The sequence below is a fragment of the Haemaphysalis longicornis genome, unplaced genomic scaffold (assembly GCF_048455015.1).
Source record: "Haemaphysalis longicornis isolate Haplotype H1 unplaced genomic scaffold, Haemaphysalis longicornis Haplotype H1 scaffold_5, whole genome shotgun sequence".
Lineage (NCBI taxonomy): Eukaryota > Metazoa > Arthropoda > Arachnida > Ixodida > Ixodidae > Haemaphysalis > Haemaphysalis longicornis.
In genome coordinates this window covers 190,142,172-190,168,789 of record NW_027526385.1, presented here as the reverse complement: position 1 = coordinate 190,168,789, position 26,618 = coordinate 190,142,172, and the positions used below count along the sequence as shown (strand labels likewise).

Here is a 26,618-nt window from a genome sequence, read left to right as displayed (position 1 = left end):
GCTGTGACGTCCCTGGCCCGTTATGAAAACGCTCAGAACCACCCTCACTATTTGCATTGGGTGGCCCTGATGTCACACATGGTATGAGACGAGTGCTAAAAATCCAATGTCAGTGAGATAGGCTAAAAGGCGTTCACTTCTAATCGGGGGTTGATCAGATAAAAAAAGGATGGGTGTAAGGGTATCGTGTAGGTGTGTAGTTCTGGGAAGTGTCGTTTTCTTGCGTCATGGTATGCCAAGCATTCAGTCAATACATGGAGGACTGTAAGTCTTCGTCCGCATTTCTCACAAGATGGTGGTGGGGTTCCGTTTAAAAGATATGAGTGTGTAGCGTGTGTGTGACCTATTCTTAATCTGCATATTGATATTTCTGTGAACCTGTTCCGTTTCTCTGTGTTGTACTTCCCTATGTGTGGTTTTATAATGTGCAGTTTGTTTTCGATTTGTGTGTCCCACTGTACCTGCCAGCGCCTCCGAAGCATACTCCGAACTAGTGGTTTCATGTCTAGGTAGGGCACATATGGGATATCTACAACACTCGGGAGAGCCGCCACAGCCGCATTCTGGTCAGCAATTTCATTGCGCGAAATTCCGCTGTGCCCAGGTACCCAGCACATTGCTATAGTCAATTTTAGAGCGTAAGCAGACATTCTGGATTTGATAAGACGGTTTAAAATAATGTTTCTCGTTGGTTTTCCTGAATGGAGAGCTAATACTACACTCAGGGAGTCTGTAAAAATAATGGAACTGTGTATTCTGGTATCTGTAATGTGTTCCACAGTGGTTAAAATTCCGTGTGCCTCAGCTGGAAAAATACTGGATTTTTTGTTCATTGTCTTTGTCTTTTGTTCATTGTCTTTGGCAAGACACAGAATGGGCGGACTTTGTGTCGTAGATGTAGGAAGTGCTGCAAGATGAGTTCTCTTGGTGCAGTTCTTTTGTTAATGGCTCTAAAAGATAAATCACAAGAATTCGGGGACATTTCCCAGGGAGCAACAAGGTCTGTGATGGAAGTTTTGTAAGTCTCGCTAAAAGAAACCCCAAGCTCTTCAGCGTGCACTTTAACTCTCAACGAAAAAGGCATAGATATAGAGGGCCGACTGAAAAACGAATGCATGGCAAAGGTGTCATTGACAATAAACGAAGAAGGGTGATTTTTTATGGATGTTGCCTTTATGGCATACAGTAGATTTGTGTATAAGCGCTGGTCTTCCAGGCACCACTGGTCACATTCCACATATAGGCTTTGTGCAGGACTCGTTCGGAAGGCTCCTGACGAAAGGCGAAGCCCAAGGTGCAGAACAGGGTCAATCATTTTTAAAGCGGTTTTCGAAGCTGATCCGTATACTACGCTCCCATAGTCTAACCACGACTTCACTAAACTGTTGTAGAGACGCAGCAGGCACATCTTATCTGCGCCGTAGGAGTGGTGGGATAGGACTTTTAGGATATTCATTGCCTTTATACATTTTATTTTGAGTAGCTTTATATGTGGAATAAATGACAGCTTTCCATCTAGCACAATCCCTAAAAACTTGTGTTCCTTCTTCACAGGCACAGCCACTCCACTGAGCTGGACGGTGGGCTCAGGGTGAATACCACGCCTCTTGGAAAATAAGACACATGTGCCCTTTTGAGGATTTAGCTTAAAGCCATTTTCGTCGGCCCATTTTACAAGCCTGTTTGTGGCAAGTTGTAACTGCCGTTCACAGATAGACAGGTTACAGGACCGGTAACTGATATGAACATCATCCACGTAAATGGAGTAATAATGGTACGGGGCAGAGCTTTTCCAAGTGTGTTCATCTTAGCTATAAAAAGTGTGCAACTAAGTATTCCACCCTGAGGAACGCCATTTTCTTGCATATACAGCGCGGATACTGCAGCCGCGACCCTCACTCTGAATGTTCGTTCAGACAAATAGCTTTCAAGGGCATTAAGCATATTCCCACAAATTCCAAAAGATTTCAGGTCTCGCAGGATGCCGTAGCGCCAGGCAGTGTCATATGCTTTTTCTAGATAAAAAAATATGGACATAGAAAACTGTTTGTTAAGAAAGGCATTTTTCCCATAGGATTCAAAAGCGACAAGCTGGTCTGTTTTTGATCTGCCCGACCGAAAACCTGCCTGGCAGCTGTCCAGAATACTATTGTATTTCAGGAAGTATAGTAACCTTCTGTTGATCATTTTTTCTAACAGCTTGCACAAGCAGCTGGTCAGGGCAATTGGACGATAACTTGAAACACAGGATGCATCCTTTCCCTCGTTCAGCAGTGGCACAACAATAGCCGGTTTCCATGCCTTAGCAAAATGCCCAGCACGCCATACTCTGTTAAATAAAAACAGGAGAGTATTGGTTGTGTCGGTATGAAGGTGTTTGATCATGCCGTACGTAATGTTATCTGCACCTGGCGCCGAAGGCTTGCAACCAGCCAACGCAGTCATGAGCTCGTGAAGGGAGAATTGAGAGTTATAGGAGTCGTTTGATTGCTTGTGGTCGCGAATGGACTTCCGCTCTGCTGACTTTTTGTAGTGTATAAATGTGCTTGTGTAATGTGAAGAGCTTGAGACGTACGTGTTCGAAGTATTGTGCCAACGCGTTGGCCTGGTCCTCTAGGGTGCCACCAGTGGTGTAAACACGGGGTAAGCGATGTGTGCTTTGTCCATTTATTTTTCTTATCCTGTTCCAAACCTTTCTTGTATCGGTGAAAGAATTTATTGAAGTTAAGAAGGACCTCCAGCTATTGTTTTTGGCCTGACGGCGAATGCGCCTTCCCATGGCTTTGGTGCGCTTGAACGCTACAATGTTGTCCGCAGTGGGGTACTTGCGAAGAATGCCCCACGTCTTTTTCTGTGCCTGGCATGCTTGTCGACACTCTTCATTCCACCAGGGCCGCCTTAGGTTACTTGTGTTACCAGAAGTCTGGGGAATGAAGTTCTCTGCAGCATCAAGTATATGTGCCGTGACAAGGCTACAAGCTTCATCAATACCCAAGTGTTCTATGGAACTGTATGTGAGTTGAGATTTCTGCTTAAATTTCTCCCAGTCTGCAGCGGTTTGTTTAAACCTTTTAGTTGAGGTGGGAGTGTAAGGGTCTCTGTCTATGCATCTCAGGAATACTGGGAAATGGTCACTTCCAAGCGGGTTTTTCTCTACCTGCCACTCAACGAGTAGAAAAAGAACAGCAGCACCGATTGCCAAGCCTATGTGTGAGTACGTGTTGTGTGTAATGTTATAATATGTGGGCTGTTTTTTGTTGAACAAACACGCACCAGATGATACTAGGAAATGTTCAATCAAGCGGCCACGAGCGTCAGTTCACCCAGAACCCAAGAGTTTGTTGTGTGCATTTAGGTCTCCAACTAAGACAAATGGTTCAGGAAGCTCATTTACCAACGACTCAAATTCTGAGGTAGTCAATTGATGATCCGGGGGAATGTATAAGGAACACATTGCAATCAGCCGACCAAAAATGATCACGCGGACAGCAACTGCCTCAAGGCTGGTGAGTAGTCTAATGGACTGGGATGGAATGGATTTTCGCGTCACAATGGCAACCCCACCAGATGAATGAGCAAAGGCATCTCTATCTTTCCTGAAGACAGTGTATTGTTTAAGAAAGTTACTTTGCTTGGGATTCAGGTGTGTCTCTTGGAGGCAAACAATACTGGGTTGATGTTTATAAAGGAGTTCATATACATCATCCAAGTTTTTTATGAGACCCCCACAGTTCCATTGAACTATGTTTTCAACAGCTATTATGGATTGACGATAATAAAGATGTAGTTGAGAAGTTGCCTATTTTAGTTGATGTCAGTGAATCTTGTTTAGGGCCTGTTGTACGATGAGGTGGTTTTTTCCCACGGCCAAAAGTGCTGCGGCCAAAAGTGCTGCGGTGCCGTCTGACAAATCAGGCGGCACCGACATGGTGTCCATCCGACATCCACCTCGCGGATTGGTTCCTGATGTGGCCGCAGGCTTCTTGGTTGGAACCTGCGGTGCGGGAAGGGAAGGAGTACGTGTGGGGCCACCTGAGTTCATGCTCTCAATGCCCTCGGGTGTCGTGCGGGCTGATGGAGCTAGACTGGAAGAGGCCGGACCAGTCCTAACCGCGCCCATCACCACATTCTCCACGGGCTACGCAGAAGTAGTGGCGGGGTGCTCGGCTGTGGACGGCAGCCCAGCAGGAGGAGGAACCACCAGGGCCTCTGCTGTAGAGGCAGGAGCTGGTGGTTGCTCGGAGGGGGTTAACGACAGCGACACATCAGCTAAGCTGAATTGTGTCGCAGTACTAACCAGACGTCGCCCCAGCCCCCGGCGGGCGGCGTCTGCATAGGATGCAGCCGAAAACATCTTGTGCTTTTGGCGTGCTTCAGGGAAACTGATATTTTCGGTTACTTTGATCTGAATGATCTCTTTTTCTTTCTTGAAAGATGGGCAAGATCGTGAGTATGCAGCGTGTGAACCACTGTAGTTCGGACATTTCATGATTGTGTTTTTGCAGTCATCAGAGGAGTGATCATTCTCGCCACATTTCGCACAGGTGAGCTTGCCACGGCAAGGTAGAGTTCCATGACCGTAGTGTTGACATTTAAAGCATCGCCTCGGGTTTGGAATGTAGGCGCGTACATGACAGCTAGGAAAAGCTGCCTTCACTGTTTCTGGCAGGGTAGAGCTAGCAAATGTTAGGATGATGTGTCTGGTCTTAATCTCTGCTCCATCTCTTATAATAATTCTACGGACACCAACAACACCTTGGTCATGCAGTTCCTCAAGGAGATCATCATCTCTCTCATGGAGGAGTTCTTTGTCAGAGATAACACTTTGGACAGTGTTTAGCGTGCGGTGTGGCGTAAGTGTGACAGTCAAGTTGGTAATTTTTTCTTGCTTCAGGAGGTTCTCACTTTGGTTTTTTCGCATAACTTCAACAAGAAGGTCTCCAGAGAGGATCGTTTTGGCATTGTAGTCTTTTCCAACAATCTTTTCAATACACTTGGCAATCAAAAAGGCTGACAGGTCGGTGATAGGTTTTTCGTCGGTCGAGTGTATAACAAGGTATTTGCTGAAATCTGCCTGAGGTGGTTGGGTGCGGAGTGCTTCGGTGCGACCCCTTTTAGGAGGTCGATCAGGGTGTTTTGCGGGATGTGAGCAGATAGCCATTTAAAATGGAATCAATTCGGTGGCAAGGCCAGTCGCCCACCACCGAGCCCAAAAGGGAACGTGGCTTTGTAGTGCACGTTAACTGTACCTCGCCACTATAACCCTATGCTCGGGGTCTAGGGTGAAGCCTTCGCACAGGGTTAACCCTCGCCGCCTGGAGAAAAAACGGAGAAATAAGGAACAGATAAGATGACAGGTGACAGGACAGGGTTAGGAAAGACGATAGGAAAGCAAAAGAATCAAGAAGAGGACAGGAAAAGGCGACTGGCTGATTCCCCCCAAGTCGGGTCCGACCGAATAACAGAACAAAGTTTTCAAGTTTAAGAAGCCAGAGAAAGTTTTACGTTTTCGGAACGTGTTCCTGTCGATTTCGCAGGCTGCGCTTCGTGCAGGCTAATCCTCTGTATAATGCGAAACATCGCCTGGGAACATACACGCGATATTAGGGGCGAAGCCCCCTAACGGTTCGGGCTGTTGGCGTATAATGTCGTCGTCATAGCTGTCGTCTCATGTATTCAAGGAAATATAACACCGGGACACTCGTTTATTTCTTTCATTATATATTTACAGATACTGTTGTCTCGATACACGAGACATAGCGGGAGTGGGTACATCAGAAAAAAAAGAGAACATACATCAAGCAACACCAAAAAAACATACAAATAATTTAAAACATATTACAAAATATAGTGAGGCATTTCTTTCAAAAACGGTTCAATTAGTTTTTCGCGCAGACAACCATCTAGGTTGTTCCAAATCTCAACATTGGCTGAAAAAATATTGTAAAGTATTTTAGAAATGACTGAAAGGAACAATATTGAGTGTGTCAGATCGGCGCGTGGCTCGTCGTGCTGAATGACAAAAGGTAATCGGTGCTTCAATGTAACTGCGGCCGTGTACAATCTCATGTATCAGAGTGATACGAACAGGTGTGTCGAAATGCAAGGGGTTATAACGACAATGAGCATGCGTGGGATGAGGGGGAAAATAGCGGTCATACTGGCCGAAAATGAACCGTACTGCTTTTTTCGGTATGCCCTCGAGCATATTTATGTCAAGTGCAGTATAGGGTGACCATACCACTGAGGCGTACTCTAGCAATTGTCGGACGAGCGATTTCTACGCGGTTAATTGGCAGTCCTTGGTGGAGTGTTTGAGTGTTCGTAATTTGTATCGCAGTTTTCTTAGTGCCGTAGCGCAAATTGTTTCGAAGTAATGGTACTTCTTTAGGTTTTGAGTGTAGGTAACACCAGGATATTTGAATGTATTCACAGAAATTAGGTAGTGCCCATTGTAACTATAACAGGACCTTAGCGGCTGGTTTTTATTGTTAAATGCCAGTTGAACAGTTTTTTGATAATTAATGCTCATTTTCCATGCGGTGCTTCAGCCGTAAAAAGATGAAAATACTTTGTTCAGAACATCTTGGTTATGTGCATTTACAATTTTTACGCTAGTATAAAAACCACAGTCGTCAGCGTACAATCGCAGCTTCACTGGTGTGCCCTTATTTACCTGTGTGACATCATAATTCTAAATAACGAACAATTGGGGACCAAGTAGTGAGCCCTGCGGTACCCCGGAAGTGACTGCACACAACGATGACTGCGCATGCTCAAAAGTAACAAATTTTGACTTCAAACATAGCCAATCAGCTATCGAGCGTATTATTTTATCATTGTTATTGAAATTTCTAAGTCGTATAAGAAGTTTTCTGTGACAGACCACATCAAATGCCTCGCTATAATCTGTGAATATGGCGTCAATCTGATCTCGAGTATCAAGAGCCGAAGCGATGCGTGACTGAGTTCAATGAGCTGTGTAGTTGTAGAAAAATGAGAGTGGAAACCATGCTGATTACGGGACAATACGCTGTTATCAGTGTGGTACTGAAGTACATGTTTATGGATTATGTGGTCTAAAAGCTTGCAAAAGGTACACGGTAATGAAATAGGCCTGTAGTTAGAAATTAGTTCCTTTTTACCCGAAGTTTAGGCCTCGAGCTAGAACGTAACGTTTACTAATAAAACACCGGGACGCACGTTTACGCGTCGCACGGGAACGCTTCGTAACGCATACTAAAAAAACTTCGGGAACTCGCTGACCTTGCGCTAGATCTCTTCATGCTTCGAAGAAACGAGTCTTTTACAGCTAAGCTGTATACCTCTGCCCCCCAATAGTTTCACCTCTGTTGGCAAAAAAGGCGGGCCAATCCACCCTGCGAAGGTCGTTAGAAAGCGGAGCTGTAAACGACACCCACATTGATTACCCATTCGCCGTCACTTAATTCACACACATGGCTCCAGAAGCAGTGAAACCAGAGACAAGGGAAACACATTACTTCAAACAGATATTCTTTGCTAAGTTTAAATCAATGCATTATCCATGGAAGTTGGTTGGTTGAGTTGTATTGGTGAAGCACATGAGTGACGATTCCTTTTTTTATAAAATAAAGGAAGTTCAAACGCGGTGTTAGACGATCTTTGTTTTCCGCCGTCTCTGCCACCGAGCTTCATTTAACTTTTACCAACGCCTAGCGCATTCGCAAGGCGCGCACACGGCCGCTACACCTGCCGTGGGTGCAGCGGCGCACAGCAGTAGCGCCAGAGGTCGCAGAGCGGCGCCAGAGTTCGCACGACGCTATCACATGGCTTTCCGCGAAAATGGCGTGGTTAAACCCTCAGGTGTGCTCGGTGAGTGTAACATGTGGATGCCTCGTCTCAGCGCGGAAGTGCCGCATGACCGATCAGCATGCGGAACGCCCTAGGCCAACCAAGTGCATTTTTCGTGAACAGGCGGCGTTGGTGCGGAGCGTTAATGCTGCGGTGAGTGATCCACCGGAGTGGCTGCCTCTTTTGGATGCGTGCGTTTGCTTGCACGAGTTTTGATCTTTGTTCGACTGATGTGCTTGCCCTTTGCTGTCTGTTAGTGTTTCTATTGCGTGTTAAGTGTCTTGTCTTTTAAAGTTTTCTAACATTGCCATGCATTAAAGAAAAAAAAAAGTGGGCTCGTAGCTCAATCAGTAAGACAACGGGCTCTCGCACGGTTTACCGTTTCGTTTCATGTTCGATTCCTGACGGTGTTAGTAACTTCTTTTATTTGGTCGCGAAATTTCCCGTTGAAAACAACGGTCGCAAAAGAATGCTTAGGGATTGGAGGCGGAAAGCGTCGCTTCAAACGCCAAGGTGCGAAGAATACACTAATACACTGCATGCTTCGCCCACCTCCCCAGGATTCACGTGTGTGAAAATGGCCCCGGATTTCGCTCTTTGTTACTGCCTCGGCATTGTTTTAATCACAGTGACTTCACTCACCAGGTGACTTTTAATCAAGGTTTCTGTGGCTAAGGTTGTATTCAATATCCGCGAAAGAGAGCTCCCTAAGCTTCATGGTTCTTTGAGGCGGAGGGCGCTCTGTATCGCGAGGACTTGAAAAAAGGAACGTCGGGGTGGGTGACCTATGAGAACACGGTCGGCGTGGAAGTCTTGGACCGTTGGAACCCTCATTCTCGGGTCGTTCTAAGGGGCGAGGCATTCTTATGTGTGGGTTCGTATCCCTGCACTTGCTTTAATACCTGTGCTACACGGTCGTTTCAGAGGCCTTCGGAAGGCCGTTCAACCGATTGTGTATTGAGTGCCCCGTTGTAAATACATAGGGAGCAGTTCTGGAGGGGAGTCGAATTGTCAATTTAAGGTTACCGTGTAGCGCAGGCCTTCCAATCAGGTTTAACGCCTCTACAAAGAGAGAGAAAGACTGAAATTACGCCAAGGTATTCGGTGACGGGGGGATGCAAAGGCCACCAGAAAAGAGAGTGACAAATATGTATCTGTATCCTTCTAAATGCCCGAGACCAAAACAAGTAAATTTTGCTCTCTGGCCATTCCCCTAGGTTATTTGTCCCTTTCATTTTGCGTGCTAAAAAACTACACTGGTCATCCACATATTCCCACTGGAACGGCAACCGCAGTTAGTGCCACCTCGTGAAAAATAGTAAATCTTGTAAACTTCTTTTTTTTATATTAACCTTATATTCTTTTATTTTATAATATACTTATTTTATATTCTCATTTTTGCTTGTTCGAGCTCTTTCCGTGTATTTCCTAACTTAAATTGTTTATAATCACCGCCATCCCCGGTAAGGATCCGCCAGACTACCGCTGCACATCGTAACGCAGCTTTTCAAACTAATACTTGTTACAGACTGGTTGAGCGATCTGCGGTGCATTTATCACAAAAAGCCCTCCTATTTGGCACTTATCTTTTGCTTTTGCACTCTCGAGTAAGTCGTTGCCCTCGTTTTTGCTATACGCTTTTCAAGCAATATGCTTGGACAAGATCCTCAACAGTGTTGCTTAGGTTGTGGCACGAAGCATGTTCGCTCTGAATCCTCGCGGAGTGGCCTATTTCGTACCAGAAGTGCCTTACGGGCACCTTCTGCGTGATCAAACGTTAATTGAGATGTGCAGTAGCCGAACCATTTTTGGGACCTGGAGGGGAACGAAAAATAGTTCGAATAAAAAAGTAGTCCCAAACTCCACTATTCGCAAAAACGAAGTATATCTCATTGAAACAGGATTGAAGAAGTCGCAAACGGTTTCTAGCCTGAAACTCCACCTTTGTGTAAGAACGTATTCTAGCATCTCAGCAAGCGTCACGTTTCCTCCGTAAACATGTGACAACAGCGCCAAAGCGTTGGCAATGTCCAACGTTGATGAGTGCGAGCAGTCGGGAGTGTCTTCGTGGGACTCAGAATAGCTTTGCGGCAGCCCGAGTAATTTCCGCAAGTTCTCGTCGTCCGTTAGCTTCGCCACAACACTATGTTACTGTCCCCTCCAGCAAACTCTCGAAATGTGCAAAAGGAAAATGTTGGTTACTCCGGCATGAGTCAAGCTAATCCTCATCCAATCCGGGGTAACCCGGGTGGTTAGGATTCAAAATTCGGTCGTCCCCAAGTCGCCCCGCGGCTCTGTCGCGGAAAATTTTGTCCGAAAAATTGAACCTTTGCTTTATTTTGTACACAATATGCGTTGTTCACATACATTCCTCTATAGGACAACAGGCGGTTCCTTGGAAAGGTTCCGGTTATCCAGCATGTCCAAATTTTCGGAGTCCCAAAACACCGTCGGTTACTGTATCAACAAACTACTAGACAATATGGATATTTTCCCAGTGGGATTACCATGGCTTCATTTTCGCATTCTATGATATTGCTCTGCATAGTGCATCGGACACAAAACAAGGTTTCTTGATATGGCAAAGCTTCTACCATTAGTGATGTAGGTGGCTGGCATTTAAACGGCTTCATTAATACAGTGAGGTTATCAGGGCGCTAAGGGCACTTAAGAAAAAGTTTACATGCACACTCGACTACAGCTTGTTAGTTTTCGTTCGTAGAATCCAAACTGACAATCTAAAACCCATGAAAGTGGAAGGAATGAACTCGTCGTAAGAAGAAACAGCAGCGAGTAAACCGACTTGGACAGGGAATCGGGAAAAGAGATGTGACTCTCCGCAACCGGAATCTGTCACACAGTCAACATAATGGTATGAGCATCATTGGGACAGTAATTGGAGACGGCTACTCATTGATGTTCCACAACTGTTAAACGCGGAAGTGCTGAACCAGACTTAAAACACACATTGGAGCGAAGTTCCGCTTAAGGCCAAAAAATCATTGCCGTGGCATGACTGGCGTGTAGCAGATCAAATTATTGAGAGAAGTGATGCAGCCCCGGTCGTTTTCTTGTCCTTAATTTTTCAAGGCAGTTTTTGGTGTTCACCGCTGGGTGTTCTTATACAAAAACACCACCTAATGAACAAACGTAGCGCAGCAGAAACACACGGGACGGAAAGAATACACGCACGAGCGCTCGTCCGTGTGTATTCTTTCCCTCCCGTGTGTTTCTTCTGCGCTACCTTTGTTCACTATGAATTACCAACTAGCCTAGTCTAGAGCTTTACGCCACCTAAAGCCTGAGCGAGATGGTCGAATTCAGTACAAACACCTGCGCATAAACTGACACTTTTGCAGGAGGCACAGACTCCATGAGCCCAAATTGAAAGCTAACATTTCATTACAAATTCTAAAAAATATTTAGGAAGGCGCTTGATAACATAAGGAACAACATAACAACACATGAGGAAGAATCAATATCATGTATGTCTTCCCTTAATCCGCCAACAAGTGCCTCCGCATTGCTCTCCGCCCGACAATGCAGCTGCGAGATGGCCTTTATTTGCGTGAGTGCCAAGGGCGCATGTTGCCCTGTTCTTTATAACAGTACTACGCACACACTTATATGTACGTAGCCTGTGTTAACAAAAGATTAGGTGTTAGTATGCTCTCGTTACGTCCATTTGTCTTTCAGACTGTCTGTTTTGGCACAGTTTATCGAAATACCAACACCTAATCATGCCGTTTGGTCGGCGGTCTTAGAAAGTGGCACAGCCATCGATCGCTCTTCCTCGTTTGAGCGGCCGCAAAGAAAGGGCCAAGAAGCGGAAAAGCTGTAAAAAGTGTCCGCTGCTAAGGCTCAGAAAAGAGGCTATTTTGGTCTTGACGACGCGAAAATAAGTAGCGTTGCCTACTGGCCAGGGGAATCAAAGTTGCCAATTACGTGGTAGGTTAAAATACACAGTCGGCTTTCAATGATCCTTCCAACACTTTTCTAATTTTTTTCAACCCCGAAATGCTTTTTAAACGTACATAAGCACAATCCGTACACAGATATGGTGGACACGGAGTACGGAATATGAACATAACAGCTGAACCTCCTAAAGCTTGTCAATAATTAAAATAAACGCTTCTGCCATTTCGGGTCTAAGTATTGTTTTCAGAATTCAGCGACTTTAGTGAAGTGATATTAGGGTGCTCGATAACCACTTCAAAAACTGTAACAACTACCAAGCAGAAACAACGAGAGGTATCTGCCGGTAATAACAAATCATCCAGTAGCACGCTGTGCTGCAAAAAGTATTACTTTTCATGTGCTTGCATAGGGAACAAAGAGTGAAGGGTTTTACTGGCACCGTTGCAGGTGCCTTGAATAAAACGTTGTGGTTGATATACAGAACGCGACTTACATATCTAGAGAATTGTTCAAAGATACGAACGGGCTATAACAGTAATTGTTGGAGCGTTTCACCGCAAAACAACTACAAACATTATGAGTGAGATCACGCGAACTTAAGGCGTCGTTCACTAGCAGCTTTGATGGTTACGGCGTAATTGACAGCATTTAATAAAAACCTAATAAAGACGGTAACCGGTTTAGGCACGGTGATCAATGTTTACATGTAGAAGTCGGTGCGGACACTGGTAGTATACAAAAATATTTTCCAGAGATGCAACAACGTGTGCGTTATCGCCGGCAGATAGATGTGTGTTTAATCGCTGACGCGAACTACGGACGGCAATTTGACGGCAATATGCTTGATGGTATACGTGAATGTGTAAACTCTATTGCTCGCCCGTGCCACCAGATGCTATGGCTAACCAACAAAATGTTTCAAGCAGCAATACATAATCTTTACTGCAACGCCATAAATGCAATACAGTACAAAAACATCTTTATCACCACAGCTAGCGCGGAATATGGAGTTAGCTTTCTGTTGTAGTGAAGATTATTGACTTTGTACCTGTATTCCTAACGGCGCAGGGTTGTTGCAGCACAGCTATTAGTGACAAAGGAACACACGGATTCACCACTTATATAACTTTCGTAATAATATACCAAATTTTACTAGCCGATGTATGAAGTTTTGTTTTCTTTATGTGTCTTTGAGGAAAGCTTTGAGTCCTTACCTGCACGCTTCCATAAAAGCTTCTTCTCTAAATCTTCCCTGCTTGTCCGGCCGAAGGGCAGGGTTTGCCCACTCTAAACTGTAAGTACTGAAACAGGTGACTGCCCCAAATTTCGTGCATTCTATGGGAACCGGAGACCCTGCAAAATAGAAAAACGCATAAGATGGATAAGCGATCATTGTTCTACGTTGCTTCGCAGCCACTGGAGACAAAGGGCCGTGGGTTAATTGGCGTATTCATGGGAGGTTGCGGCCAATGACGTCGTTTAGGCTATGACAGGGGTGCATAATGAGGAGAACTGAAGAGAGCGCGGTTGGATTTTCAGCGGCCTTCACAGAGATTTGCGCGCTCACCGCTTCACGTGCACGTGTAATATTTGGCTCAGGTTTTTCTGGCAGTGTAAGCTAAGCGTCGCGCAGGTTTACTTGCACTGCTCAAAGAGTGTTGCAGAGTGCCTTTAATGGCTGGTGTAGAATACCAGCTTTCCTTTTTGTTGCTTTTGTCAAACTTACGGCAACACCCACAAGACCCCCTCCGCACAGATTTTCGTACGTTTGCAATGTCAACCGTTCATCGGACTTTGGTGTAGTAAACTATTTCTCACCTCAATTCATTTTCTGTTCTTCAGAGCTCCATCTTAGTTAAAAACGTATTGCATGTGTTAGACTATGTTCAGACAACGCCGCCTGTATAAACATTGCCTAACCCGTGAGCGAAAAATGGCCAAACAGCCACTCTCCTGTTGCTCTATCCTACCCTTCCCCGCTCCGTAGCCTTCCAGCGTGCTTTCGTGTCCGCCAGCCAGCGCCGCTTCTCGGAAACTATGCAAAATAGTGGAAAGTTTGTTTAGCGTTCCCGAGGCGGCGCTCCTACGCCTTCTTGTTTTTCACCATGCCTGTCTGTCTTGGTCTGTCACTGATAAAACTTCCTTTGTCACGAAGCAAAATCCCTTGCGCTGCCGCAAGCTGATGCCGGCTTTGTGCGCTTATCTACTCGGATCACAGGCCCTGGAATTTTCTGAGTGGGGCATCCCCCTCTATCCCCTCCGCATTTAGGCATTGTTTTGACCCCGCTGTTCGCACTCCGTATCGGTACGCACTTCTAAAATTGAGGACTGTACTGTAGAAGCGCCCGGACAGCGTGGCGGGATCTCAGCTGCTTATCCTTTTGTTTCCTATAATTTTCTAAGTTTACAAGCACGTGATATAATTGGAAAGTAATCGTAGAAGTGAGCGCCTGAACAAAAAACGTGCACGCAATTTTTTCTTCTCTAAATACTCCAGAAAAAAAAATATCAGTCAAATAATGGCTGCCCCATCCTAAAATATCGTTTTTCTGATAGCTATATGTCTACCCGACAATCACTAGCTTCTTACACTATTTCAGTCCGCCTCCGTCTTTATCTTTGGAAAAATGCAGCAAGCATGAAGCGAGCGACACGTTAAACGAGATCCCCCAGTGCGCCACAGAACTAGCGCCCCGTCACGGCCAACGTTTTTAGATTAGGTCAGTTTGCAAACTGCGCCTCGAGAGGCGGCACCATTTTGTCGCCATTCCGAGAGGTGGCGCTGGCGTTGCGTTGAGATCTAGTTTGGGGAGCGAAGCTCGCCCCGCCCATGTGTTTTCGCTGTGCTGTTGGCGCTCGCCTGTTCATCACGTTTGTATTAACGTATTAGCTGTGTGTTGTCATCGTGCATACACATTTTAGTGGATCTCTGAAGGATCGGTGCGGTTTTTTAACGTGCTGCGCGCCGGGCTGCCGTTCGGGGTATGCTTCGGAAGCGGCCAAGTACGTGCAGCGGCATTTCTTCAAAGCGCCGAAGGGTCCTGACGGATTGAAGGCGTGGGAAAGCGCGATTCCGCGGAAAAACTTCAAGGTTACGCCATAAACATACGTTTGTGACATTCATTGTGAGCCTTCAGACATCGTCAACAGTTACGAACACGCCGTGAACGGCCAAACTGTAAGGATACCGTAAGGCAGGTGGACTCTGAGGGACCGCGCGGCGCCCCGTATTTTCCCTGACATACCTGAGCATCTGTCGCCACCAAAGACGTCAAAGTCATGCCGAAAACCACCCAAATGGATGACAGTGGTTCCCACCTATGTGGCGTCCTGCCAAAATGATGGGTCTTTGCGTGAGGAAACTGGCGTAAGTGGAGCGAGTGGTGTAGAAAGCGCCGATGTCAGCACGTACGTTGGGAACTGAGCTGTGGTTCGCGGTTATGCAGGAATTCAGCAAATGTACGACATTTCAATCGTAGAATGTGAAGGCTTCGCTACCCAGGTTATCCTCTACAAGCTCGAAGATTCTGGGCGCAATTGTGCTGATTGAGAAGGGTGCAGTAGTCGGGCAAAACTTGTCGGTTGAAGTTAATTCAAGAGGTTTGCTTGTTACGCCGTGTAGCTACAGCGATAAAAATGGGTATATTCACCCTCAGCTGACAAGGCAGAAGAATGTAGCAACATTTATTCGCTACATTGTTGCCTTAAAGATCAGCCCTGGAACAAATGTTACCTGTTTCCAGACGTTTCATCCGCAACAACTGCCGTGAAAGGGCATGCAGTGTGTGTGGCACAACATATTCCCGTTGCTGTCAGATCAGATCCCAACCCGGCGCGGTGGCTAAGGCGCCGTGCTGCTGGGCGCAAGGACTCGGGTTCGATTCCCGGCCACGGCGGCCGCTATTCTGATAGAGGCGGAAAGCGAAAACACCCGTTTGTTCGAGATTTCAGCGGATGTTAAAGATCCCCTGCGTGGTCAAAATTAATCCCGAGCCCTCCACTACGGCACGCCTCATCGCCAGTGAAGCGTCGGCGCGTTAAACCTCTTATAAATCAATCTGACTAGTCAAAACTGAGAAGTGTTGCCTATCTGTAGATTGCAAAAAGAAACGAGCAGGAAAAATCAACGCAGAAGACAGCATAAGCGATGGCTCAGCGGAAAAACTACCAGGCTAAACGCTTTAAAAAATCGGAATATCAGGACTACAAGAAGACAAATGAAAGTTTCTGTGACCCTAACAGATAGTCCATCAGATTTACGAACCAACAAAAAAGAATAGCAGTACGACAAACATTCTCATCCGAGAAAAAACGTTTATTTTAAGAAACCACATTTATACCTGTCAAAGAAATAAAAAAAACACTGGTTTAATAATTGGTTCACATTTCTTTGTTAACAGCGAAGCTGTTTAACAAATCGTAATTTTTTGTGTCCGCAGTTAAAATACCAAGAATTTGCTGAGCGCGGGAACGTGAGCGCGCACGTCAGCACTTGGTTTCCAATCGGCTCACTCGATCAGTTTTGTTGGGGTTGTAAATACGTTCTTGTGAAAACGTACCTACTGCATTTGCTTCCACAGCTGCATAAATAAAAATTCGAGGCGTCGTTTCTTGCTTCCAAGTAGATGGCTGACTATTGTAGGCTTTCCCGCAGTTTCAGAAGTGTAAGACGTGTTCGGGTATGCTTTAAACATTATTGAGCTATAAGGGATCCCGTACTGGGGACAAACTAAATGGAAAAATAAATAAATGGAACGGGAAGCAGCCGAAGACAAGCGGACTGAGCAGTGTTTGCCTTGCCTTTTTTTTTTCTTAAGTACAGCTTGTTTCTCGTTATAATGTCGATAAAAATGTAAAGCTCTTGTCACTAAAGCGTAAGAGTAGAGCGAAGTTGGATTTCTCATGTCAAAGAAGAACATTAACGGTGTGCGGTGGTCGTTCACCGGCGCCTTTTCAAGCAAGGAGTAGCAGACGACGCGCCGAGACCGATCTCAACGCTACCGCAGCGCCACCGCCTGGTCGGCGACAGCACCGGCCCGCGCCGCGCTGCTTGGAAGGCCGCGCTCTTTGCCAACTGACCTAATCTAAAAACGTTGGTCACGGCTAAGATGTAAGCGAAACGGCCCTTGAAGCCCAACAGGCAAGCTGACAGACACACGTCGTAGAAGTGGGTGCAGCGTTCGCGACTGGCGAGCAGTGACGTAAGGCGAGATGTCCGCCGGCACGCGCCACATAGCGGATCAGTGCCTGAACTAAGCGTCCCTACCCTTCCCATTGAAAAGCGCACGACGCGTCAGGCAATGTTAATACAGGCGGCGTTGGTTCAGACTACCGACGTAAAAGCCACATCGCGCGCAATGAACGTAAAAACGGCTTTTCACGCAGTTCAGTTGGCTGAGAGGTCAAATGACGCCATTCTTGAAAGTTATCACGACAGTTGCGGCAACAGTCTGAACCCGGCCTTCGGCAAGAAAATACAGATAAGCGATGGAATATGTGTAGTGCCACTTAATCTCTGAAACGGGCAAGATATGTTATCTGCCAGGTAGGGGCAGAACGAGCAACGAACACTTCAGCGATCCATCAGACGCCGAAGCGAGTGCGAGCTAGAGAGGTTGAGCAAAAAAAGTAAACCCTAGCGCCAAACGCTGAATGTTATCGGCTTTGTCGCTTGGAGTGAAGGAACACACAGTGCATTTAGCGTAGTTGCGTGCGCACGTTCACACCAATATCTAGAAACCAGAAGTGTTACGTCATATGACCTGGAGACGCATTTGCCAATTGTTCGCCTTCCCCGGCCTATTTTGCCGCCGGGCGTACATAAAACGCCAGTGACAGGTTTTCATTGCAAGCTGTTCTTAAAAACCACGCACTTCGAACGTGAAATAAATTCAGTGCACTTCCAGCTGTAAAGAACAATGACAGACAGAACAGTGTGCAGACTACAAAAAGCACGACACAAAACACGTTGGTTTGGAATTTCCCATTCAGCAAACATCCGGTCTAAGTAGCGAAATAAATCTTGGGAAGACCAGAATTTTCCTGCAGCAGACAGACATGGGTCGCTCCGTTACGCTACTTGATGCGTCTGTTACGGAAATTCATCTTGAGGTGCCATGTTGCTGATGTTAGTGTTTCTTTGGCATGTGCAAAAATGTATTGAACACAGAATTGTCTTCAAGTCAGAACTGCCTATTGTTTAGACCAGGGATCTACGCACTTTTGACCAGGAAGGTCGATGGGCCTAAAGTCGACGCGGCAAGGGTCAGACGGCAAATCGGGAGAAGGGGTGCCTTCTTTGACCAGTGCGAAGAGAGGAAGTGGAGACATTATTTCACTAAGTTTGAAGATAGGGGAAAGTGCCAACTAGAAGAGATTTTGCTTCGCTTCTGCCTAACACCGCTCGAGGTTAAAATGGCCATGTCAGCTTTAAACTACAAAGGTAATGCCGAAGCGAGGGGTCTCTGAAGTCGCGCCGGGGGCCGCATAACACTTCTTCGCGGGCAGCATGCGGCTCGGTGGCCGCAGGTTGCAGACCTCTAATTTAGACCGTAACATCTGTGCTCACATAATCGTTACGGCCTTAATACGAGTTTGCCCTGGTATTATTACGCATCTCTTTACACCTGGTGGAGACATACGACTGGACATACCATCCGTATTTTGAAGGTGGATACATTTTCTATTTTATTGAGAGGCACGTAATAAACGTGTAGGTGTGAATACAAATCTTCGTACTGGCCTTCAAGCTAATTTGACAGTTCTCAAAAGAAAGTAATAACCATCGTGCCAAATTGATAATAGCGGTTTGTCTGTATGGCTGATGTACCTCTCTTTTTCGGGGCTTCACTTCATGTACCCAAACATTAACTCAAGTACACTAAACTACCATTTAGACAAGGCAACCGTAGCCAAAGTCTAATTTGTACCATTTATAGTTTTCACGTAAAGCATGTAATAAAATAAATTCCAACCCGTTCTTTTTTTTCCCCTTGCAGTTTTATTGAGTTGCAAAATGTTCAGATAACGGCACGTTCTTTGATTTCTACTTCAATTTTTATTGTATTAAAAACGACACCCTATTGTTCAATCAATCAATCAATCAATCAATCAATCAATCAATCAATCAATCAATCAATCAATCAATCAATCAATCAATCAATCACCCACTCAATCAAAAGCTCTTCCTATATTATACAGAAAAAACTGATGTTGCGGTCAAAATGGTGTCACTAAGGACTGATTGACATGCCCCTCCTGCGTTTCTGGTCAGCTTTAGGAACAAACCTGTATTCAAGGAACAATTAACTGATTCTTTCAAGTAACATAAAAGCATGATTATTCATAGAGAAGCGGCAAATGTGTTTCACAGCGGGTGGTAAACTTCTTATACATTTCTACATGTGTGCATTACCGTAAATGCAAGACATTTGCCACAAACCACATCGCCACTTGTATTTTGAACAGAAGTTGTATTGGAAAACGGAATAAAGACAGCCATCGCGCTAGAGGCACGCTTGAGAAAAGGTGCTCCAGATCGTTTATTCTTTTCAGTGGTTTACGACTCCACCAGCGGAAATGGTGATGTGGATGGGTATGACAAAAGATCAGGTATGACTTGATCATGATAATGGTCGTGAAAAGCAAATGCAGTTCTCGATGTATTGAGCACATAGTACGAAGACAGTTTTCAGGCCCCTCCAAGTGGGATCGAGTGTATATAGAGCACAGTTTTGTTCGCGCTCCTCCTACCACTTCCTTTAAAAGCAAGCAACCGCCTGGAAACAATTGTTCTTGGAGCGTAAGACGTAGAGGCCTTTATCGCCAGAATACATGCCCAATCTTCTTGCCCCTGTAGAGGCAAGCCGTGGGAGGAGAACAGGAGCGACCCCACAGTTGTCGGGGGAGGTCACTTCCAGCATGGCGTATGGGCCCATAATTCGGTGGAGGAATTTATTCCTCAGTCCTGGCTTCATTATGGGCGTATACGGCAAGGAGCAGCGCTTCTCGTCCGAGCTCTGAAGAGCACCGTTCTCACCAACAGCGTACTAAGACAAATACCGACTGCAGGTGGCACCCTTTCAGTACAAAAGAGCGTATTTGGGGAGTACTGATACAGTGCACGCAATCCTCTTTTTACGATTGAAAGGACGATAAATATTTGTACCTTTTCTTTCCAGCTGCCCGTATCTGCGTAGCAATTATTTGTGACTCTTTTGCACTCTTCTTTTGTGTAAGCGTGACAGCTCTCTTGCGGATTCTTCGACGGATACTGCGGCACACGTGCACCTCGGTTTAGAGTATAAGAGCTTTTTCTGATTGATTTGTAATCAAAATATATGCTAAGAACACGTTGAAACAAATACAGCAAGCGCTGCGACGATTGATAGTGCTATCCCAAGGATTTTCCACAAAATTATTTTCTGCCCTATTGTCGAGTAAGCCTAGCGACGGCAAGGAGCTGAGTGGTAACAAAAGCTGCCTACGCCCACCGGTGAACAATCAAGAACGTCCGAACACCTACAAATGGCTGGCGATCGGTTGAAAGGGAGGCAACACGGCTAATACAAGCCAAGGACCGTTTCAGAATCACGCTGACGTGGTGCCGCAGAAAAAGCTTTTTCGATTTTTGTCTGAATCGGCATTGGTCGAGATGCTATAGCCTTGACATCCTCAGATTTTTCTCCTTATGCTGTACGTTTTCTGCGTTCCTGATTGATATCACTTTCTCCTCTCTCTTATTCGTTGTCACGACTTCCTTTAATCCTTATCTTCTTCCCCGCACTACGTCAACCCCCCTCTGAAGTAGCAAGACCCGTCTTTGTGTGTCTAACCACTTCAGTAATATTAGGGCTTTCTCTCTCTCTCTCTCTCTCTCTCTCTCTCTCTCTCTCTCTCTCTCTTTCTCTCTCTCTCTCGCTCTCTCTGTTGTATCACGTGTTATCTACGGGATGGTGTACCCCCGTCTCACCAAGGGCGACGACGAAGGTCACTCTCGCTGAGGCTACTTTTTTTTGCTTCGGCATCACGCCGTACAACCTAAAAATTCAAATTTTAAAGGCGTACAAGACAGCCCTTGGTACTCATAACTCTACATCCACAAGCATAACGCTGGATATCGGGGTGCACAATACCGTGGACGAACTGTGGGAAGGTGATAATATAGCCTAAAATAAGCGGCTAAACAAACCAACCAAAGAAAAGCGGCTATTCGAACAGCTAGGTCCCAGTATCTTTTTAGTGCAAACTGAGCCGCTAGATCTAGCTTAGACATTACAGCGAAATTGCAATCAGCCGGAAACCTCGAAATATGAACCCCGTACATAATGCCTAGTGAAGTGTAGCCCAGGCCGAGTCGCGGCGACGATCACACAACAGTGGGAATACCCTATATGCGGTCGCCGCTGGAACATAATAAGAAAAGTGGTAGCGGGAGTTATTACACCAGATGGGGGAGCTGTAAACTCGCTACACAATGGTGCAAAAATATCCACCATGCGGGAAGATCCAGCCATCCCCTTTTTCATCACTTGCCACACGAGAGAAATTATTTGAATTGATTCGCAAAACACGGCAGACACTTTATACAAGGAAGAGTCTTATAATTCCCTCAGCAAATATTTTCTAAACAGCCACCGGGAAAGGTGCTTATCCTCTACCCGACCTTAAGCAGGCCACCCGCAATTTCATTTGCTGTAACATCTCTAACATGGCCGTGCCAATTCTCTCAAAAATCCACCATCTGACATCGTGAACCCGCTTGGGACACGAGCCCACACAGGCTTAGGCGCTAATGAAGTGGTGTACCTACTAGCTCGCGAAATAATTTACCGGGTCGCCATTTTCCCTACGCCGACACGCGAAGACTCTGCATGCAAGCCAACCTCTCTCCTGCAATACAGGGATGTTGCCCTGCACTACCGCCTTCTCCGCCGCCAATACCCACTTCACACCCACACCTCTCCCCAGAGGCAGTCCACATGCTGGGCATCCAACGAACACATACCTTTCCACACATAACGCAATCATTACATGCTCATCTACACCTCTTTACTGACCGTACCTGTCTAGCCTGCAGTGTACTCGATACTCGAAACCATTCCCTCTGCGAATGCGCCGCAGACCCATACCCCCAGTTACCTCCACTCACTAGTCAGGCCAAAGCATGACCATCTCCCGGGCCCTGGCGGTCCCGGCGACCCTCTGGGCCGCCTCTACCCCCACAACCTGATCCCGATGAACAAATCCAATGCATTCCTTCCTTCCTAACCTCTGTACCCCAGGACAAAGGTTCCACTAGAGGAAGATGGCCGCCGAGTCACACCCCAGGTTTTCCGGTCCCCTTGTACCAATTCCGGTCATTGTACATGGCCACCATAACTTTCTGCGAATACGTAAGCATATAAAGCTTCAACTAGGGACCTTATCTACCCTATTGCAAAACCCTTAATATAGAGGAAGAGTATAATCTCAGGAGTATAATGCAGACACACTAAACTGGCTAAACTCTCTCGTGGTACCCCCCACTTTTTTAGTCTTTTTCCCCAAATTTCCGAGAAAAGGTACGCTTACAAGGGGTACGGGCATGGTAATATTCGCAAACTATGCAACCAATCAGAAAAGTGTGAAGGGAGAATGAGAGGCCACCCTGCGGAAAAATGGCCCTGCCGGCCAGCGATGGATGGCAGAGAAAGCCAAAGCAGCATTGGAGGCTTGTGGCATCCTGGAATTAAGATAGCCGCCACCTTTCCTCTTTCTTTTTTCTCTCAGATAAAGACATGTTAACCCAGCTCTCGCAGCTTCTTTTAACCGAATTCGGGCAGCTTTCTCCGGCAGCTTCGGGAAGACCCTGTCCTGAACGTTATCAGCAGCAACTGTTTTGGTGTTTTATTTGAACTCTCAAAAGCTGTTGTTTTGCGACGTGTGTCCTCACCTAAAAGTACAACTTACTTCGTGGCCCACGGTTACTAGAAAGAATAGTCAAGGGTCTCAGTTATGAAGAAAAACCACAAAATAAAAAGGTCGACGATAGTTATGCGACGTTTTAACCGGAAACAATTCAAATTATATGCAAACTTACCAGTAACGTCATTTTTTGCTGAATGAACCACTCAAGTATAGAGACATGACATGCCAATCGCCGAGAAAAATTTTAAATACCCACCATCTGATTACTACAGTGGTTGAATCGAGAAGTTTTCTTACGTGGGAAAGTCAAATGACGAAGGTACAAATTTGAAGCCGCAGCAAACTCTAAGCGTCAACTATCCGATTGAAGACTGCCTCATAATCAAAGTTCAAGCGTCAGAGATCAAAGTGCGGCCTGCCAAGCGTCAACTATCAAACTGTGTACCGCCAAACTGAGGCGGCAGCGAACGAATCCCTCAGAAGGAATCTGAGTCCCCCACCCATCATCCTCGTTCGAAGTATAGTGATGTAATCTGCTGTAAAATACAAATTCCTTCGAAAATTACGGCTGGCACTCTCGGGTACTCGTCGGCTGCATAACTCCACAGAACAAGGTTCGATTCCCCCAACGGGAACTGTTTTTTTCTTGTGTCGTGACCACCATCATCATGGGCCCTGCCAATAATTGAGTTTGGCTTCGGTGCATGGCATTTTAGGTAACGATACCGCGATCAGTAAGTCGTAGATAGCTTAGCTTTAAAAAAGACGCTGGCTCCCACCCCTTATGAAAGATGTACCAAAGAAATTGACAAAGTATTCGAAAGGCTACACGCACCATGAACAGAGCGCAAACACAAACTAGTTCAACCTCTTCAAACTGCGCCTGGATGACGCACTTCTTGTCTGCTGGACAAATCCCTATTAAAACACCTGCGCAGGAGCTTGGCGGATATGCAGCGCCCCCTCGTACCCTTCCGCTGTGGCTGCTACACGAGCAGACGCCTCACATATGTTCACATTGCCTAACAAACCGCCGGTCAATTTTTTTTATCAATCAGAGAATTTACGAGCTTTATCGGCAACACATTGCGGAAATATAACACTAATTGGCTTTACCGGAGAAACTAAGGATATCTTTCTTATCCCGTCAACAGGCCAGCGAGCTCGGCGGTTTCACACCTCTCCTCCGACAGACCCTTGCCGTCATCTCTCGCCATGGCTAAAACCCGGTGCTTCGGTGGCGGATGAGGCAACCACCAGAGCTTAATAATTCAGAATTAGCTTAGCTTGTACAAATCGCGGTAATCGTGGCACGGCTGGCGTTGGTAGCCCCATTCACAGGGAAACCTGAATGATACTGGCGTTTGTGAACAGCTGCATTTCTGATCACCTAGCTGTAGTATTAAGTTTATTAAACGTTCCTCTTACCAATTCAGACAAGGCACAGTTTTACCCAAATTTATCAAGGGCCGATGACGAAGCTATTCATGATGCTTTGGGCCTTCACTACGATACATTTCACAACAGTACGTGTGATATGAATAATTTATTGTTCATATTTCAAGATATTGTCTTCGCTTGTATACACCGCTACGTCCCCAAAATAGCCAAAAATCGAAACATTACAACCCCTGGATTACTCGGGAGGCGTTACAAGCTTAAGCGCCTTAAGAAAAAATCGTAACGCTCAAGCACTCCTCAAATCGAAGTAAAAATATTGAAGCGTCGCGGCAATTAAAACTAAAAATTGCTGCAGATAAAGCCAACTATTGCGGTACAACTCTTGCAAGTTTAATCCCGACGTCTCCCCAGCAATTTTGGCAGTTGGTAACACCCATCTCAAGATCAAACAATACATTTATGATAGACAACGAATGCATTAGTGACGACTCTGTGATTTGTTCTCAGTTCAACGAATATTTCACGTCTGTATTCACGAAGGATAACGGTAATTTGCCTGTATTCGCTGCGACTTGTCCGAGTATTCCCGACATAGTTCTTTTTGAACAGGGTGTTTTAAATTTACTCTTGAAGCTCAAAATCAAGAAGTCTTCTGGCCCAGATGATATCCCCAATATGTTCTCAAAGCGCTATACAGAATGGTGCGCTAAGTACTTATTTTTTTTTTATTCTCTAGATCTTTGATTGAAAGTGAGTTGCCGGATGACTGGAGAACAGCCAGAATCAAGCCGATACACAAAAAAGGAGACAAGTCGAGTATTCCAAATTATCGCCCAATTTCAATTATATCCAGTTCATGCAAAATTTGAGAACACATAATACACAAGTACATTTCCAATTTTCTGGAACACCATAACGTCCTCACAAAATTTCAGCATGGCTTTCGGTGCTGTCATTCTACCTGTACGCAGTCAGTTGAGACTCTTCACGACTTTGCTAGTGCAATAATGATGAAATTCAACGCTGACGTCATTTTTATTGATTTTAAAAAAAGCTTTCGATACAGTTTCTCACACTAAACTTTTGCTCAAATTAGACACCATATTAAAAAAGGACAAACTAGTGGGAGGGATTGCAGCGTACCTATCTAACCATCGACAATTTGTTTGTTTCAATCGCACGTCATCCAGATATGTTCGTGTTGATTTAGGCGTTCCTCAGGGATCGGTGCTTGGGCCCTTATTGTTCTTGATTTTTATAAATGACATTGTTGCGGGACTGTCTGTTGGTGTGAAACTGTTCGCCGACGATTGTATATTAAACAACAAAATTGTGTGTGCTCAGAATCAGACTAGGCTAAATCATGAGTTTGAAAAAGTTGTGGATTGGTGTCGGCTGTGGCAAATGAACATTAATTTTGACAAAACCATTTTCAGGAAAATAACACACAAGAAATCCCTTCTTTCCCACATCTATACTGCCGTTGACATTAGACTGACAGAAGTGAACCAATATAAGTACCTGTGCTTGTGGATTTCTAAAGATCTTAACTGGAATAAGCATATCGATCCTGTCTCGGCTATTGCTCTTCGAAGACTCTGCTTTCTAAGACCTGCCCTAAAATTTTCTACCCCTCTGTACGCCTCATCGCTTACAACACAAATATTCGTCACATGCTAGAGTATGCGGTAATTATTTTGGATCCATACACTCAAACCAATATTAAAAAACTAGAAAACATTCAAAAGAAGGCGGTAAGGTTTATATACAATTCTTACGGGCGCACATCGACTACTGCACTTCTCCATAAGAGCAACCCGCCCACAGTATCTGAGAGGAATCGAATCCTTCACCTCAATTTTTTCTACCAAATAGTTACTGGACAGTATGCTATTGACACCTCCAACATCTTTCCCTTTTCAAATGGTTACGATACAAGACGCCGACACACGCTAACAGTCACACCGCTCAATCCACGCAACAACTGCTTCAAATACTCATACTTCACAAGAGCCATTGGCGATTGGAACAAAACTCTAACAATACGGTAACCGAAAAATCACTATCTGCTTTCGAGTCGCACCTGCTCACATGATGCGTCTTCTTCTGTTTTCTGTAGATTTTTGTGTATGTTTGTGTGTGTGTTTTCCCGCGAAAGTTACTCATGTAAATTTTGTTTCTCCCACCCTGCTAAGATCTCGAACAAAGATCGCCGTATTAATAAATAAAAAATAAATAAATAAATAAATAAATAAATAAATAAATAAATAAATAATGTGATACTGTTCACAAAGCTTGATGCTTTATGCGCTTTATTTATGCTGAGAACAGCGTCGTGGAAGTTCAATTTCAGATACAATGGATTGCGCAGCGCCTTGTTAAAACATCTGAATGGGTCAAGTCTCTTAGTTGTCATTTGCTCCTCTCACAGCAGTTTTATAAATGCGCAAAGGCTTTTTTTTCGCTGAGCACCACTCTAATAGTGTGGTAACGCCTCCTCCTTATTATAGCAGCACTCAGAGCCAACGACGTTGGGTAAACCATTGAAGTGTCTGAAC

At 45.4% G+C, this 26,618-nt stretch overlaps 1 protein-coding gene across 1 annotated transcript in view; it reads right to left on the bottom strand.

The window, feature by feature from the left end:
* LOC144138906 (uncharacterized) overlaps nt 1-13,673 on the bottom strand; it is a 56,358-nt gene extending 42,685 nt beyond the window's left edge. The window contains exons 1-2 of the mRNA XM_077671416.1: nt 13,570-13,673; nt 12,966-13,104 (exon numbers count right to left, since the gene is read on the bottom strand). Coding sequence (XP_077527542.1) covers nt 12,966-12,979 — 14 coding nt within the window. The 5' untranslated portion in view covers nt 12,980-13,104; nt 13,570-13,673. The remainder of the gene's footprint in view (nt 1-12,965; nt 13,105-13,569) is intronic.
* Between the last annotated feature and the right edge of the window lie 12,945 nt (nt 13,674-26,618).